This window comes from Nicotiana tabacum, chromosome 2 (assembly GCF_000715075.1).
Source record: "Nicotiana tabacum cultivar K326 chromosome 2, ASM71507v2, whole genome shotgun sequence".
Taxonomy (NCBI): domain Eukaryota; kingdom Viridiplantae; phylum Streptophyta; class Magnoliopsida; order Solanales; family Solanaceae; genus Nicotiana; species Nicotiana tabacum.
This window is the reverse complement of record NC_134081.1, coordinates 96,876,594-96,894,355: the sequence shown is the minus strand read 5'-3', so window position 1 is coordinate 96,894,355 and position 17,762 is coordinate 96,876,594. Positions and strand designations below refer to the sequence as shown.

At 38.7% G+C, this 17,762-nt stretch overlaps 1 protein-coding gene and 1 long non-coding RNA gene across 2 annotated transcripts; one reads left to right on the top strand and one right to left on the bottom strand.

Annotated features, from left to right (window-relative positions):
- The first annotated feature begins 4,667 nt into the window (after positions 1-4,667).
- Positions 4,668-7,026, top strand: LOC107781642 (xyloglucan endotransglucosylase protein 7). The gene is made up of 4 exons (XM_016602378.2): positions 4,668-4,715; positions 5,737-6,024; positions 6,120-6,313; positions 6,434-7,026. The coding sequence occupies exons 1-4, from the start codon at positions 4,668-4,670 to the stop codon at positions 6,849-6,851; spliced, it is 948 nt and encodes a 315-aa protein (XP_016457864.2). The 3' UTR covers positions 6,852-7,026.
- Positions 7,027-10,530: 3,504 nt separating this feature from the next.
- Positions 10,531-12,213, bottom strand: LOC107781646 (uncharacterized). The gene is made up of 2 exons (XR_001647046.2): positions 12,075-12,213; positions 10,531-10,786 (listed from the first exon to the last, which is right to left on the bottom strand). It is a non-coding gene; the product is annotated as an uncharacterized LOC107781646 (long non-coding RNA).
- Between the last annotated feature and the right edge of the window lie 5,549 nt (positions 12,214-17,762).

Sequence of the window (17,762 nt, the reverse complement as noted above, 5' to 3'; positions counted from 1 at the left end):
AATAAATTGGGTAGTTACTATTTCTGTGTTATTTTACCGATTTGAGTGGTGATAGCACACTTTTCACCTGCCTACTCTATGGCGTGTTATTTATACCAGTCCAGGAGCATGAGAATCTTAATTCATTTACCATATACATGTGTACTTATTTGATTGCTCATGTATAATATGCTTGGACTGGAGGCCTGTGACAATGCTAGGCGGATTATATTATTGACATGTGAGTTATCCGTACAGATCCATATACTGATATTATTGGCACGTGAGTTGTCCGTGCGGGTCTAGATATTGATACTATAGCACGTGAGTTGTCCGTGCGAGTGATGTTAATGTGAGCTCTAGAAGAGCTGGTTACTGTTATTAAATTCGTGTGTCTTGTTTTTTATGATGAGCTTATAGCATTGTAGTTGGGGTGGTGCTTGTTGAACTTGCAATACGGTTCTTTTCTTTGAGACATTTTCCATTTTTGGGTACACGGATTGCACATTTTGTGGCTTGAGTTATATCGGTGGGGCGTGTCTGTGAAATAGTTGTGTTTGATAATATAATGTCATCGGACCTAGAATGGGTACTATCAGGTTTGATTACGGTATATTCAGGAGGATAATATTGGAAATCGGCTTAGAAAGTGCTTATGGTTCTCGTTGGGGCGAGAGAGCTCCATGACTTGTTGATCTAATAAGTGGTTATAAGATTCCACATATTTTTTTAAATATCAGCAGTGTACGAAAGTTTTGCAATGAGGTTTGGCTTTATATGGGGTTTAATACTATTACCGAGTTAGTTTGGAGTAGTTACTGTGATCGAAAATGGTGCTGCGAGCATGCGAGTTGTGTAGTATGTTACGTGATTATATCTGGGATTATGGTTATGGCTTGATACAGCTTGTTCAGACTCATACAATATGTAGATGTGAGATTCGATTCTTGAAAAGAAACTCTGAATGTTTGAAATTGAATTCCAAGGTTGATGGGCTAAGGTTGAAGTAATGATCTTCCATTACGTGGTATTGTCACACCTATATGGAATAGGGTGGCATGGGATCACCCCCGGGTATGTGCATGGTAAGATGGAATAGTGATGTGATGGCTTGGAAACAACTCTTGGCACGTTCGAAGACGAACGTATGCTTAAGTAGGGGAGAATGTAACGACCCGGCCGGTCGTTTTGAGTATTTCAGCCCTGTTCCCCTATTTACTGCTCAATTTATGCTTTACAATTGTTATGTGACTTGTCGGGGTGATTGGTTCGGGTCCGGTAAGATTTTGGAATGAATTGGAATACTTAGTTCCAAGGTTTAAAGCTTAAGTTAAAATAGTGACCGGATATCGACTTATGTGTAAACGACCCCGGAATAAAGTTTTGATGATTTCAATAGCTCTGTATGGTGATTTTGGACTTAGGAGCGTGTCCGAAAAATTATTTGGAAGCCCGTAGCTAAATCAGGCTTGAAATGGCTAAAATAAAAATTAAAGTCGGGAAGTTTGACCGGTGGGTTGACTTTTTGATATCGGAGTCGCAATCTAGTTCTGAAAATTTTCATAGCTCTGTTATGTCATTTATGACTTTTGTGAGAAATTTGAGGTCAATTGGACTTGATTTGATAGGTTTTGGCGTTGAATGTAGAAGTTGGAAATTTTTAGTTTTATTAAGCTTGAATTGGGGTATGATTTGTAGTTTTAGCGTTGTTTGATATGCTTTGAGAGTTCGACTAAGTTTGTATGATGTTTTGGGACTTGATGGTATGTTTGGTTGAGGTTCCGGGGGCCTCGGGTGAGTTTCGAATGGTTAACGGCTCGATTTTTGAATTTGGAAGACTGTTGAAGCTGAAGCCTTCTGGTGCAATCGCACCTACGGAACATTGGTTACAGGTGCGAGCTGGGATGCGCAGGAGCAGAGATAGCGCAGATGCGAAAGGAATTTCGCAGGTGCGGACTCGCACCTGCGCGTGGAGGATCGCAGAAACGACATTTGGCTTGGGAACCGTTGGTCCGCAGAAGCGGATGTTTTTGCGCAGATGCGCACCCGCAGAAGTGGGATTTTGACCGCAGAAGCGGTGCCGCAAAAGCGGCTAAGTGTCCGCAGAAGCGAAAATCCTGGACATAATGTTAAAAACAGAGGAGTCCGAGATTTTTGTCATTTCTAATATTTCCAACACGGGTTGAGGCGATTTTTGAGCGAGAAATCATGGGAAATCTTGAGGTAAGTCACTTGTGATCATTTATACTCCATAATATTGAAGTATCATCGAATAATCCGACTAGATTACGTATTTTTTAGGTGTAAATCGGGAATTTGAACCTAGGGATTTGAAAATAAGATTTGAGGATTTGGAGGTCGAGTTGATGTCGGAATTTGGTAAAATTGATATGGTTAGACTCGTGGTTGAGTGGGCTTTCGGAATTTATAACTTTTGTCGGGTTCCGAGACGTGGGCCCCACGGGGGATTTTTGGGTGAATTTTCGGATTTTGATGGAAAAATTGTATTTTCATATGTAATTAATTCCTATAATTTGTTTTGACTCAATCGAATTATTTATGACTAGATTTGAGACGTTTGGAGGCCGATTCACGAGGGAAAGGCATTGCAGAGTAAAGAATTGCACGGTTTGAGGTAAGTAACACTTCTAAACTTGGTTCTGAGGGTATGAAGCCCCGAATTAAGTGTTATATAAATTGTTTGGATATGACGCATATGATAGTTGACGAGCGTATGGACGTGCACCATTGAAATTGTGACTTGAGTAAGTTCTCTGAAGTTGTAAAAATTAAAGAATCTTGTTATTATCCGAATATTTTCCATGTGCTAGAGAAATTGAGTTGAGGCTCTTATTAAAGATCATGTTTAGGTTACGTGCCGATATTTTGGGACCCATGAGGTCGTGTTGCTATTAAATTAATTATTTTAAAAATGTATATTTCACGCTCAGTCATATTCATCTATTTTGAGGATATTTATGGGATCGAGTTGTGCGTCACAGCAAGCCATATTGGCTTTATATATATTATTATTAAATGGATCGGGGCTGCCCGCCTGCAACAGGCCTTATAGGCTTTACTATTATATGAATGGGGGATGCCCGCCTGCAGCAGGCTTTATAGGCTTTACTATTATATGGATCGGGGCTGCCCACCTACAGCATGCCTTATAGGCTTTACTATTATATGGATTGGGGCTGCCCACCTACAGCAGGCCTTATAGGCTTTATTATTATACAGACCGGGACTGCCCGCCTGCAGTCGGCTTTATATCACGCTTGGGCTGAAGGAGCCTCTCCGGAGTCTGTACACAGTCTAGTGAGCGTAAATAATTATATATTAGGGATGGACTTCCCAGGGCATGGACTTGCATTACTTATTTATATTGTAATGAATTTCTCTGGACATGGATCTTGTCCGTAACATTTATATTTGGGGATAAATTTTTTCAGGGTTGGATTGGCCTTATACAGTACTGAGTGACTGAGTGTTAGTCGATGTGTATATATATACGGGATGCAATATCCCTGGGCTAGATTGGCCATAAACAGTACCGAGTGACCGAATGATTTGTGACCAGTATTACATGAGATCTTTCCACTGAGATGACATATTTCTCATATCATACAATATTGATCTATTGCACTTGTACTATGTTTAACTGCTGAACTTGAAAATATGCCTACATTTCTGTACCATTATTTATGCTGGACTGTACCTGCGGAACTCGTCACTACTTTCAGCCCGGCGGTTAGTCATGTTACTTATTGAGTTGGTTGTACTCATACTACACTCTGCACCTCGTGTGCAGATTCAGGTGCTTTCGGACACGGCGACTGTTAGATCTCAGAGTGCTATCAGTTAGAGACTATCAAGGTGCTGCCTGGAGTCCGCTGACCTTGACTTTCTTTCTCTCAGTTATTGTACTGTTCTATACTTTCAGACAGTGTTCTATCAGTCAGACTTTGTATTCATATTAGATGCTCATGTACTCAGTGACACCGGGTTTTGGGAATGTTTATATCTGTATTTTGTGAGTGATTTTCCGCTGAATTTAGTTATTATATTTTCAAACTTCAAAGATATGGTGGTTTATTGAGATTGTCGGCTTGCCTAGTATTGAGATAGGCGCCATCACAACAGGTGAGATTTTGGGTCGTGATACTTTTTCCCACTGGATATTTCCTAATAAAGTTTTAACGAGGCACATTATCTTTTAAATAGACATCCAAAGGGGAGTGTTATGAATTCAATGAATTTGTGTGGATGTCCATTCATTCTTCTATGGATCCCATTCAATGAACCCATATACTTATTGAATATTTCATTAAAATATTGTAACTTTCAGACGATTTTACACCCTATAAACGGGACTTTACCTTCTGTATTATGAGATACTTAAATGAGAAATATTTATATTCTCTTCTTTTCATTTCTTCTTTTATCTCTTCTTATTTTATAACATTACTCTATTTTTTATGTAATAATTCTTCTTCAATATGTTGCAAGTTTATTCTTTATAATGTTGGTACGTGACATTATGGAACGACAATAAATAATATAATATATCCAAAAATTATAAGCATCAAACAATATAATACATTATAATACAATACGATACATTATTAAACAACATCTAATAACAATTCAAACAAGCTGTAAAGGAATAAAGTGAAAAACTCTTAGAAATGGGTAAAGAAAAAAGGCTTTGGGGGACAATTGGGGTGGCTGAGATGGTGGGCCAACTCGAAAGGAAGAACAAATAATAACATTACAAAGAATCTTGTAGTATTTGACTATATTGCCGCCCTTTCTTCTTTCCGTTTGCCGTAGTCCCGCTGTAACGCTCTTTCTATTCTAAATTCTAATTTTGATATACACCGATGACCGATATACAATAGGTTTTTTGGGAAAAGAAAAGGAGGTGAAAAGAGAAGAAAAGAAAAAGTTCTATATCACCGACATTTTGGTCAACGAAACTTTAGAGAAATTAATTTAAAAAATCAATGAATTAGTGCACCAAAATTTTAAAATCAAAGTACATAACATTTAACTAAATAATAAAAAGGCTTGTAATAGAATTATGATTTTATAAATCAAAACTAACATAAAAAAATAACAATTTTTTTACTAAACATTATGCAAGTAATTTCTTAATATTTTCCACATTTTACTTTATTTATTGTAGTTTGACTTGACACGATTTAATAAAGATATGAAGACATTTAAAATTTATAGTCTTGACTATAAAAATTTTCAAACAACTGTTTAAATATGTATTTTTTTTTTTGAACCAACTAATAAAAAAATAATATCAAATAAAACAAAGAGAAATATTTAATATGCTTGAACAGTTCGTAAAAGTACACCTGAAACTAGAAAGCAAATATGAGGATGATAGAAAAGAAGAAAAGTACAGAAACATTAGCGCGTTAGGTAGAAATATTAATGCCAATCTTTCCTGTGGGCAATTGGTGAAGAACCTATTCATTCACCAACCCATACTTCCCTATACTTTTTCATCCGAAACCGCAGCCTCTGTTATCTCCATACAAACGCGTTATTTAAACGTCATTTTCCATCCTCTCAATTCCCAGCTAATTGCTTTCTTCAATTCCCTTCTTCGATCCTTCTTCCTTCCCTCTCTCAAACTCTACTTTCCACAACTATATATATATATATATGTGTGTGTCCCAACCCAACACAACCCTAACCGGGATGTCACAAGTCACAAACATCTCTAAACCATAATACTAGTCTGCTAAAGTCATAAACTACTACAAGTGTTTGAAAGGAAACAGAAATGATGTTCTTGCAGTTTTCCTCCTATGCACTGCTTGTGCTGATAATTTCTACCAAGACGCGACTGTCACCTGGGGTGACCAGCGGGCTCACATACAAGAAGGTGGCCGTCTTCTAACCTTGTCTCTCGATAAAATTTCAGGCTCTGGCTTTCAATCCAAGAGTGAGTTTTTATTCGGAAGGTTCGACATGCAGCTCAAGTTAATACCTGGAAATTCTGCTGGCACTGTCACCACTTTCTACGTAAGCCACCTTCATTTAACTGTTATATATATAGGACATACATATTTGACACAATTTATTAACCTGGGGTGACTATTTGTTTTTGTAATCTGCAGTTGTCGTCTCAAGGAGCAGGGCACGACGAAATTGATTTTGAATTTCTGGGAAATTCATCAGGCCAGCCTTACACAGTTCACACCAACGTTTATTCTCAGGGAAAAGGCAACAAAGAACAACAATTTCACCTCTGGTTCGATCCCACCACATCGTTTCACACCTACTCTATCATTTGGAACGCTCAACGCATCATGTACGTTACAAATTAATTAACATCTTTGTAATCTAGTATATACAAAACATACTTCACTAGAAAACAATTTTTACTTGGAACAATTCATGTCTGACATTTTGGGGTTTTGTCTATTTCCAGATTTTTGGTGGATAACATACCAATAAGAGTGTACAACAATCACGAAGCACTTGGGGTTGCATTTCCAAAGAATCAAGCAATGAGAGTGTACGCTAGCCTATGGAATGCTGATGACTGGGCAACACAAGGCGGGCGAGTGAAAACGGACTGGTCCATGGCTCCATTCACAGCTTCTTACAGGAATTTCAATACAAATGCTTGTGTTTGGTCAGCGGCATCATCTACTTCATCTTGTGGAGGCTCTAAATCCACTGATTCAGCGAATAATGATCAGACATGGCAAACTCAAGAACTGGACGCTAATGGCAGAAATAGGCTTAGATGGGTGCAGCAGAAATACATGACATACAATTACTGTACAGATGCTCAAAGGTTCAATCAAGTCATTCCTCCTGAATGCAAGCGTTCAAGGTTTTAAGACCATCATGTGTTGCTGTCTAAAATTTCTCGTCTTTCTTTCTATTGCTTATTTAATTTGTTGTAAGTTATTAGGATAAAAAAGAACAGTGTAATTATTTGTGTAAGCAACTTAAATTCTTTATTCTTTTTGTAATCATGAAATAGAAATTACAATAATGAATCATTTTCAGCCAGAGGTACGTGTGGTGCTCGTACTATTTTCTAGGACCTTGTCACTGCATTGATTATTGATATTGCTTTTCCGGGTATATTTTCTGACTCGTGGCTCGCTGGTACTATCTTTCTGATTATGTTGTTGTTACTATTCTATTGTTGCATTTCATCTTCTTGTGCCGGAGGGTCTATTCGGAAATAGCCTCCCTACCCCAGGCTAGGGTTAAGGTATGCGTACATACTACCCTCTTCAGACTCCACTTGTGGGATTATACTGAGTTGTTGTTGTTGTTGTTGAATCATTTTCAGCCAGGGCTGCAAATCTATGTGTTTTAGTTTCCTACTTCGGGTCAGTTAAAGCCTTATTGTCTTTCGCTTATTTGTTCTACAAATGATCATAAATTTACCCTAGCTATTAGGCTACAGGGATGGACGAAAGAAAGAAATTCACGTTGTTGCTACAACTACTATTATTACATAGCCATTCATTTTAATACCAAAGACTGCAAGGGTCATTCTTGATGTTTAGAATGTCGCCAAAGAATGCATTTAAGGCCATAGCTTTTCCAGTTTTTGAATTGAATTTGGAGACAAACCCTTTAGATTAGGATCAAGATAGAATACTTGGAGTGCAAGTTTAGTGACGAGACCAGTGAAGCAGACGAAGATGTGAGACTTGATACACAAGTTATCCCTAAGAGAGATAGTTTCAAGTACCTTGGATCCAAGGAAATGGGGAGATAGACGAGGATGTTACACATCGTATTGGAGGGAGGGAGGTGAGTGGAGGCTAGCATCCGGTGTTTTATGTGATAAGAATGCGCCACCTAAACTTAATGGCAAGTTTTACAGAGTGATGGTTAGACCGACAATGTTGTATGGGGCTGAGTGTTGGCTAATCAAGAACTCGCATGTCCAGAAGATTAAAATAGCAAAGATGAGGATGTTGAGGTGGAGATTAGAAATAAAGATATTCGGGTCAGAATGGGAATGTCTCTAATGGAGGACAAGATGCGGGAAGCTACCTTAAATGGTTTGGGCATGTGAAGAGGAGAAACACAGATGCCCCAGTAAAGAGGTGTAAGATATTGGCGTTGGAGGGGCTGAGAAGAGGTAAAGGTAGACCGAAGAAGTATTAAGGAGAGGTGATTAGGCAGGATTATTTCATCTTAACGAGGACATGACCCTTGAGAGTGAGGTGTCGAGAATTAAGGTAGACGGCTAGTAGATAGTCGTGAGTATTAGAGTTAGTCTTGTATTCTATTATTGATAGATTTTTTAAGTATTACTTGTTCCTTTCATTTCGTTTTCTTACTATCTTGTTGGTGTTATTGCTTGGTGCTATTGCTTTTGTTCTCGTCTTTCGTGAGCCAATGGTCTATCGTAAACAGCAGTTCTACCTTCAAGATGAGACACACTACTCTCCCCATACTCCACTCGTAGGAAATGGGTTTGTTGTTATTGCAATAACAGATTAGAAACCTACATCCAAATTGTGCATCAGATATCTCAAGAAGGGGACAAGAAAGAAAAGAGAAACCTACAAAATAGACCAATAAGACCATCAGAAATGGATAAACAACGTCCACTAGTCACCGATAATAACCACCAGCCAATAGTCACCAATGACTACTTTCACGAAGTAAACAAAGATTTGAAAAAACAGATCAACTTTTCTATGACATGTCATTAGAGGGATCAGTTTCTTAAGAAGTGAAGTATACATAATTAACGCATTCCTACAAGGTATAAATTTCTCTGAAGAAATGTAGTAAAAGGTTAGTTTTCTTTGTTAAGGATCAAAATCAGAAGGTGTCATGCGGAAGCTAGTTAAAAAAATCTTCAACGACGATAAATCGACAACAAAAGAGAAATATAATAAAAGAGACACAAATATTTAACGTGGTTCGGTCAATTGAACTACATCCACGGGCGGAGATGAACAATCCACTGTATAAAAGAGAATACAAAATATCGAGAGAACAACCTCACAAAGAGGAACACACAAGTGGTAGGCTAACACGTGTCCCGAAATTCTCCTCCTAAACAAGACTCTCAAACCCATATATAGCTACATTGTGATGCCACTGAATGAGAAGGAAGTATCCTCAATTTATAAAAGTCTTTAACTTTTTCCTACAAGAAAAAGGACTAGCCAAATATGAGAGATTTATAATTTCCTTCTACAAGAAGGAAAACCCAATTATGCTAAATATGTTGTCCTTTCATTCAAGAGATACGAAAACCAAAAATGGTAAGAAAATCGAGACAAACAGCTAACATTTTTAACTTTGAAAGAAATAAAGCTTCCAACTAGAAAAAGAATCACTTTGCCAACTGCATTAAACCACTTCAATCATTTTCCAAGAGCTTAACTTAGCAACAATCAACAATAAGATGCAACCCTTGAAATTCAGTTTAGCGCCACAAACCCACCTCTAAGTACTCCGAACATCATAGCTGAAACCAAAGATGTTAGCCTCGTGTACTTACAACGTTTATTTGAAGATTTTCCTTCTCTTGCCCTTCTATTGAGCTGGAAATATTCACCAAGAAATTGATCTCACTTGGACTACAAAAAGTCAGGTTTCCAGGAGGAGATCAACAATTACAGCAGCCCTGGACAAGTACTCTGGATCTAGAAACAAACTTGAATGGAACAAGTAGCTCAAACTTTCGTGGCATTTGTACTGCCACAGTGACTTCTTACTATGTCAAACTACATTCTAATAACTTCGCTAGCAACACAATCACTAGTTAAAAGAGCTATTCATTCTTCCTACTTCTAAGTCAAGGCAACTATGACTTTCTCACGGTTATCATCTCAAGGTGCAAAACATGAGGACATTGATTTTGAGCTTTATGAAACTAATCAGCAACCAATGTTAACAGGGATGTCAAAGGTTGATGGTTAATTCAAGAAAAGGCTTCCCCGCCTAAGGATTTGCTCTTTACCACTACTAGATGTCATCCAGCAAATATAGAACAATTTGACACCCTTCTCCAACTTTGAATAATCAAAAACTCTAGCACAGACATCAGTATACTTTTCCTCCAAATTTTTAGCCTGAAAAGCTTTTATCTAGCGATGTCCAGCTCATATGTCAAACATCCTTACAAACTCACAAACTTAAGATTAACTGATCTTCACATAAAAGAGTTTAACAACAACAATAAATCAAATTTTGAAACAAATCCTAAAATCTTAATCAGAAAGTACATCATGCCCCTCAAACAACAACTTTTAATGATAACCATCAACCTTCACATATTTGCTGCCTTGCTTCATAGAGCATATATCTGTTTTAGAATCTGTATTTTAATAGTTGATGATGCTCTTCAATTTCAGTCATATTTCTGGCATGAGATACCAATGCTAGAATGAATTGAAGAGCAAAAACTACTCAGACAGTACGCCAGTTGAAAGTAATAAACCAAATTATCCTTTTGCAGTATCACACACCGGCAAGCTAATTGAGCGTTGATTCTCCACTGAATTAAATACATAGGTCAAAATTCAGAAAAGATAAAAAAGAGTAGCTTTAATATGCAAAAGAAAGTTTCTGCTTTATATCCCACCATGGGTATTTTCAACATATTACAAAGATTGGCAAGCTTTGCGGACCAGTGGCTTCATTCCCTACTTAAGTAACAATGTACTTACAAGATCAGGGTTCACATGTTCCAGGGAAAGTAAAGGAACAGTAAATTCAACCAGGTTTAGCTGTTGAACACCTCAAAATGTTTGAAGCAAGCTTTAATCCTACATATCTACTTGGCCTGCAGAAGTAGAAACCAAATAAAGGAACAGGGCATCAGGTCAAAACACTAGGAATTTGACAGTTGAGAAAGGAACACATTATTTTCAAAACACAGAGATACATTTGATCAAGTATCCAGAATGTACTGGCCTCCAATCTAGTGCAGGATGAACTATCAGCGGTATAACTAGTGCATAGCCTCATATTTAACTAGGTCAAAATCACTCCCCAGTTTTCCAGGTTCCTCCTACTGAAAAGCCAACAATAATCTTACATGATATTTGAGACCAAACAAAAATATGAAATGCTGCAATTTTCCTTTGGTTTAGGTTCTATCTAAGACACCTAGGACCTAGCACCATTTCCCAGTAGATCATCATTTTCCTATGAAATAAGTGGAGATAAAGTTAACTTTGTGAAGATTTGGACAATTTCTTTTTGCTAAAAAGTAATCTTGGCTAGAATATTTAAAATGTCGAATTGTTTATGGAGTAAATTTCCTTTTTGGGAAGTGGGGAAGATTCTATACAGAATAGAAACAAGTTAAGTTAATTTGGAATAAACAGACTACTTCTTCTAGTCCAACACATGACTGCAGTTTCGCCTCTACATTTGCCTCGTTAGTTCACTATTACCTTGGCTTAACATCTATACTTGCACCGGATTTTAATCAGGCCGCGCAACTCCCGTTTTTCCCATTTTACTACCTCTGATTGGTAAAAATACACATAATAAGCACCTCTACAAGATTGACCTAAGCACCTGAATCTCAGTTAACACATGACACATATCAAACCTTCTCTGCCTACATGCTAGTGGCTTCAAGTATACACAGTAGATAATGGGTTAAATAAGGAATTCTAATTGGAAAAGCGCACAGAACATGAGAAAATCCATGTTGAAACATGACAGAAGATCATCAAATTTCCATTCAGAAAAATACTTTCAAGAAATCAGCAAGATGAACAAAGGAAAACAAATTTTGAACCGTTTGTTATGGAGGAAAATGTTTTCCATTGGAAAATATATACAGTACCATTTTCTCCATATTGTACAAGTAGAATAATGTAAAGATACTGTTTTTAGCTCTGATTCTGTGGACTAAATTAAAACAAGTAAGCGATATAAAGAAGGAATTGGAATACATGTAAAAGAAAACAACTTTCAATTTTCCATTTTGGTGGAAAATACATATGCTTAACTGACTCTGTCCATTTTCAGAAGCTTAAGAAAGAACAAATAGAAGAGACCCAAATGAAAGCTTGCTAAGTATAATTACAAGAAAAGCACACTAGTAGTTTTGTTACCTTAAGGGAAGGAAAAACCACCTACGGAGAAAATGTAGTAGCAATGCCATGGCCATAAACTTGACTAGGTAAGAACCCTAATTAGTCTCAATAGTTTTCCACAGTGAAGGAGAAAAGACAGAGTAAAAAACTTGCATTCAAAAGGATTTTCTGACGCAACCCCTTTTATATAACACACATACACACACACCATCAGAGGAGAAAGCTCTGTTTCTTGTCTTTATTTTTTGTCTTCTTCTTTTAGAGGCAGTCCCAAGACTGCTCTATATTTCTGATGTTTCTGTGGGTTTAAGAAGGGGTTTCACACAGGCGCACGAATTACGATGAAGACAAAGCTAGGTTGATGGGCACGGGTTCGCGCGGTACAAAAAATATAAATAAATTTCTATAAAGATTAGCAGATTAATAACAAAGTTATATATTATCTTTTGTTTTTGTTGGTGTGAGAAGGAAACGCTTATAAATAACATGTATTTGATTTAATTCATTAATAAGGTTTTTTTTTAAAGTCCTTTTCAATTACCAATATAATTTTAAATATTCTTATGGGAACAAAAAGGTTATTTTGTTGTAATTATTATTAGATTAATTTATTGTGAAAGAAAGAAAAATTATAATGAAATTGTTTTATTCTAGTTTAAGTAATTTTATTTTTTAGAACTCCATTAAATTTAATGTTGAAAATTTTGAATGGTTAAAATATCTTAATATATTTGGTTAATATAGATTAATTGAGATAAATAGTTCTTTATTTTCGGTATATGTATATATAAATATGTCTTGAATAATTATCTCCCCTGTAGAAATTTTAAAAATAGAAAGGAAAAAGGTTTATCAAAATAGAAAGGAATAAAAGAAGAACGCAATACCAAATTGCTTTCTTCAATGAATCAGTTGTCAAAATTTTCTATTTTAGTTTTAATTTCTTTTTCTGTCACGACCCTATTTTTCGTACGATGTCGTGATGGCAGCTAGTCTCTAAGACTAGATAAGCCTAATATTTTTCGGAATCAATGAATAATAAACTGAACTCCCATCTCAACACATGATATATAAATATAAAACTGTCATTCAATAATTACAACTCCCAAAATCCGGTGGAAACAAGTCACAAGCTTCTAAGAGTAAATACTAAGTGTCTCTATACATCAGAGTCTAAAGAAAAATAAGAAAAATAACATAGTAAGGATAGGGGGGACTCTGAGGTCTGCGGACGCTGGCAGATATACCTTGAAGTCACCACGAGCGATCCAACTCACTGATATATGGGCTGGTGGGAAGAACCTGAATCTGCACAAAAGATGTGCAGAGTGTAGTATGAGTACGCCACAACGGTACCCAGTAAGTGTCAAGCCTAACCTTGGTAGAGTAATGACGAGGTCAGGTTAAGGCCCTATTGGTTTAAAAGAAAAATAAGGCAGAAGATATAATAATATTTTGAAATGGCTGAGAATTTAAACAATAATAAGTTTTAGAAAATATCAGCACAATAATTAGAGGTACACAGCAGGGGCACTCCCGAGGTACCGCCTCGTAGTCCCAAATGTAAAGATGCAGTACAAGGGAATCTCCCGAGGAACCGCCTCGTAGTCCCAAAGTAAATATGTAGTACAAGGCGATCTCCCGAGGACCGCCTCGTAGTCTCAAAGTAAATATGCAGTACAGGGGGGGTCGCCCGAGTAAACGTCTTGTAGTCCCAAAGTAAATATGCAGTACATGGGGATCTTCCGAGTAAACGCCTCGCAGTCCCAAAGTAATTATGGAACAAGTAATTGAAGGAAACACGAATTTTCAGCAAGAATCTTACAATTAAAGATTTAATTCAAATCAAGTAAAGCAGGTAATTCAACTAAGCATGTTGCACATATTGCAAGTAAGAGTTAAGGCACGTAGACATGTGATACTAAGCTAAACATGATCACTACATATGCTAAGGCAACTCAGTTAATGTATTTTAAAAGAAGACAACTCCGTTAATGAAATTCAAAAGATGACAAATCAGCAAGAACCGAATTTTCCATATTCAGCCCATGTATGCACTCGTCACCTCGCGCACGCGGCGCTCACATATCACAAATGGTTACAACATTTCCAAAACCTAAGGGGATTCCCCTCCCCCACAAGGTTAGACAAGTCACTTACCTCTAATGTCACTCAATCAATCGGTAAGAATGCCTTTCCCTCGACTTTTCAACTCTGAATGACCCAAATCTAGCCAGAAGCAATTTCATAACATGAATACAATTACAAGAAACTAATTTAAATCATAAATCTTAAAAATCGTCCCAAAATGTCGTCCCGGTCCCACGTCTCGGAATCGGGTAAAAGTCACAAAATACAAACACCCATTCCACTACGAGTTCACCCATACCAAAATTATCAAAATCCGACACCAAGTCACTACTCAAATCCCTAAATTACACTTTTCAAATCCCTAGCCTCAAACTCTCACATTCCACCTTAAACACACATAATCTAGATGGGAAAATCAACGAAGAAACAAGATTATTGATCAAAAATAAGCACAAGGGACTTACCTCAAGAAATCCCTCAAACATTCTCTCAAAAATCGCCAAACCCGAGCTCAAATGTCCAACAAATGATAAAAATACCGAGCCCTTGAATTAATAGAATTTGCCCAGGTTTTCCGCTTTTGCGGACCAAATTCTGCTTCTGCGGTGAAGTCTCCGCATCTGCGGTGTTCACTTAAATCCCTAGGTTCCGCACCTGTGCGCAAATCTCCGCATCTGTGGATGCGCTTCTGCGATCCCTCGTTCGCTTCTGCGGAAGCCTCCCCAAGCACTCGCCCGCTTCTGCGATCGATCCCCCGCTGAAGCGACTTCGCTTCTGCGGCCCTCACACCGCACCTACGACCACTGGCCAATTCCCTTAGCCCAGCACCTGCTCCCCATTGCTCGCACCTGCGGTCAGCCTTGCGCAGGTGTGATTACACCAGAATCAGCCCAGCACCAGAAAATCTTCTAAGTCCAAAAATGATCCGTTAACCATTTCAAACTCACCCGAGACCCCCGGAACCTCAACCAAATATACCAACTAGTCCTGAAACATCACACGAACTTAGTCGAGCCTTTAAATCACCATCAAACAATGCCTAAAAATATGAATTACACATCGATTCAAGTATAATAAACTTTAAAACTTCAAACTTTTACATCCGATGCCGAAACCTATCAAACCAAGTCCGATTGACCTCAAATTTTGCACACACGTCATAATTGACATTACGGACCTACTCTATCTTTTGGAATCGGAATCCAACCTCGATATCAAAAAGTCCACTCCCAATCAAACTTCTCAAAAATCATCTTTTTTCCAGCTTTCGCCAATTAGCACTCAAATGACCTACGGGCCTCCAGTTCAACATTTGAACACGCTCCTAAGACCAAAATCACCCTACGAAGCTATTGGAACCGTCAAAACTCTATTCCGGGGTCGTCTTCACACTGTTCAAACTAAAATCAATTCCTATGACTTAAACCTCTATTTTAGGGACTATGTGTTCCATTTCGCTCTGAAACCAAAACAAATCCTCCCGGTAAGTCACAAAACCCAAAAATGAATTAGAGGGGGTAGTAAATAGGGGTTCAGGGCTAATTTCCTCAAAATGACCACCCGGGTCGTTACATCTTCCCCCTCTTAAAATATACGTTCGTCCTCGAACGAGTATTGAGACATACTTGAAGTGGTGAAAAGATGAGGATAACTGATGCGCATATCATGCTCGGTCTCCCAAGACACCTCCTCAATCAGATGACCCCTCTACTGAACCTTCACCGAAGCGATGTTCTTCGACCTCAACTTTCAAACCTGCCTGTCCAAAATGGCCACTAGCTCCTCAACATAAGATAGGTCCTTATCCAACTAGACTGAGCTGAAGTCTAACACATGAGACAGATCGTCGTGATACTTCCGGAGCAAGAAAACATGGAATACTGGATGAACTGCAGAGAGACTATGTGGTAGTGCAAGTCTGTAAGCCACCTCTCCAACCCTCTCATGGATCTCAAAAGGTCTGATATACCTACGGCTCAACTTGCCCTTCTTTCCGAGCCTCATGACACCCTTCATGGGCGAAACCCGGAGTAAGACCCGCTCCCTAACCATGAATGCAACGTCGCAAACCTTCCGATCCGCATAACTCTTCTACCTGGACTGGGCTATATAAAGTCGATCCTGAATCAATTTAACTTTCTCCAAGGCATCCTGAACCAAGTCTGTACCCAATAGCCTTGCCTAGCCCGGCTCGAACCAACCCACTGGAGACCGGCACCATCTACCATACAAAGCCTCATACGGTGCCATCTGATTGCTCGACTGATAACTGTTGTTGTAGGCAAACTCCGCAAGTGACAAGAACTTATCCCAAGCACCCCCAAAATCAATCACACACGCACGAAGCATATCCTCCAATATCTAAATAGTGCGCTCCGACTGTCCGTCCGTCTGAGGGTGAAATGATGTACTCAACTCCACATGAGTACCCAAATCACGTTGTGCGGTTCTCCATAAGCGTGATGTAAACTGCGTACCCCGGTCAGAGGTGATAGATACTGGTACGCCATAAAGCCTGACAATTTTGCGGATGTAAACCTGAGCAAGCTGCTCTGAAGAATAAGTAGTAACCACAGGAATGAAATGAGCTGACTTGGTCAATCTATCCACAATCACCAAAACTGCATCGAACTTTTTTCGAGTACGTGGGAGCCCAACAACAAAATCCATAGTGATCTGATCCTATTTCCACTCTGGAATCTCTATCTTCTAAAGCAATCCACTCGGCTATTGATGCTCACACTTTACCTGCTGACAATTTAGGCAACGAGCTACATATTTCACTATGCCCTTCTTCATCCGCCTCTATCAATAGTGCTGCCTCAAATCCTGATACATCTTCACGGCACCTGGGTGATTGGAGTACCGCGAACTGTGAGCCTCCTGGAGGATCAACTCATGCAAACCATCTACATTAGGCACACATAGCTTGCCCCGTATCCGTATTACACCGTTATCTCAAATAGTGACTTCCTTGGCATCACCGTGCTGAACCGTGTCCTTAAGGACAAGCAGATGGGGGTTATCATATTAACGTTCCCTGATACGATCAGTAAGAGAAGACTGAGAAACCACACAATCCAGAACTCTGTTCGGCTCGAAAACATCCAATCTGACAAACTGGTTGGCCAAGGCCTGGACATTCAAGACTAAAGGCCTCTCTGCTATTGGTAGATATGCTAAACTGCCCAAACTCTCCTCCTTGCGACTCAAGGCATCGGCCACCACATTGGCCTTCCCGGGATGATAGAGAATGGTGATGTCATAATCCTTAAGCAACTCCAACCATCTCCGCTGCCGCAATTTAAGATCCTTCTATTTAAACATGTGTTGTAGGTTCCCGTGATCGGTGAAAACCTCACAAGGAACACCATACAAATAGTGCCGCCAGATCTTCAAGGCATGAACAATAGCTGCTAACTCAAGGTCGTGGACAGGATAATTCTTCTCATGCACCTTCATCTGTCTAGACGTGTAGGCAATCACCCTACCGTCCTGCATCAACACTGCACCGAGACCAATGCGCGACGTATCACAATACACCATATAGGACCCAGATCCAGTAGGCAACACTAACACTGGGGCTGTAGTCAAAGCAGTCTTGAGCTTTTGAAA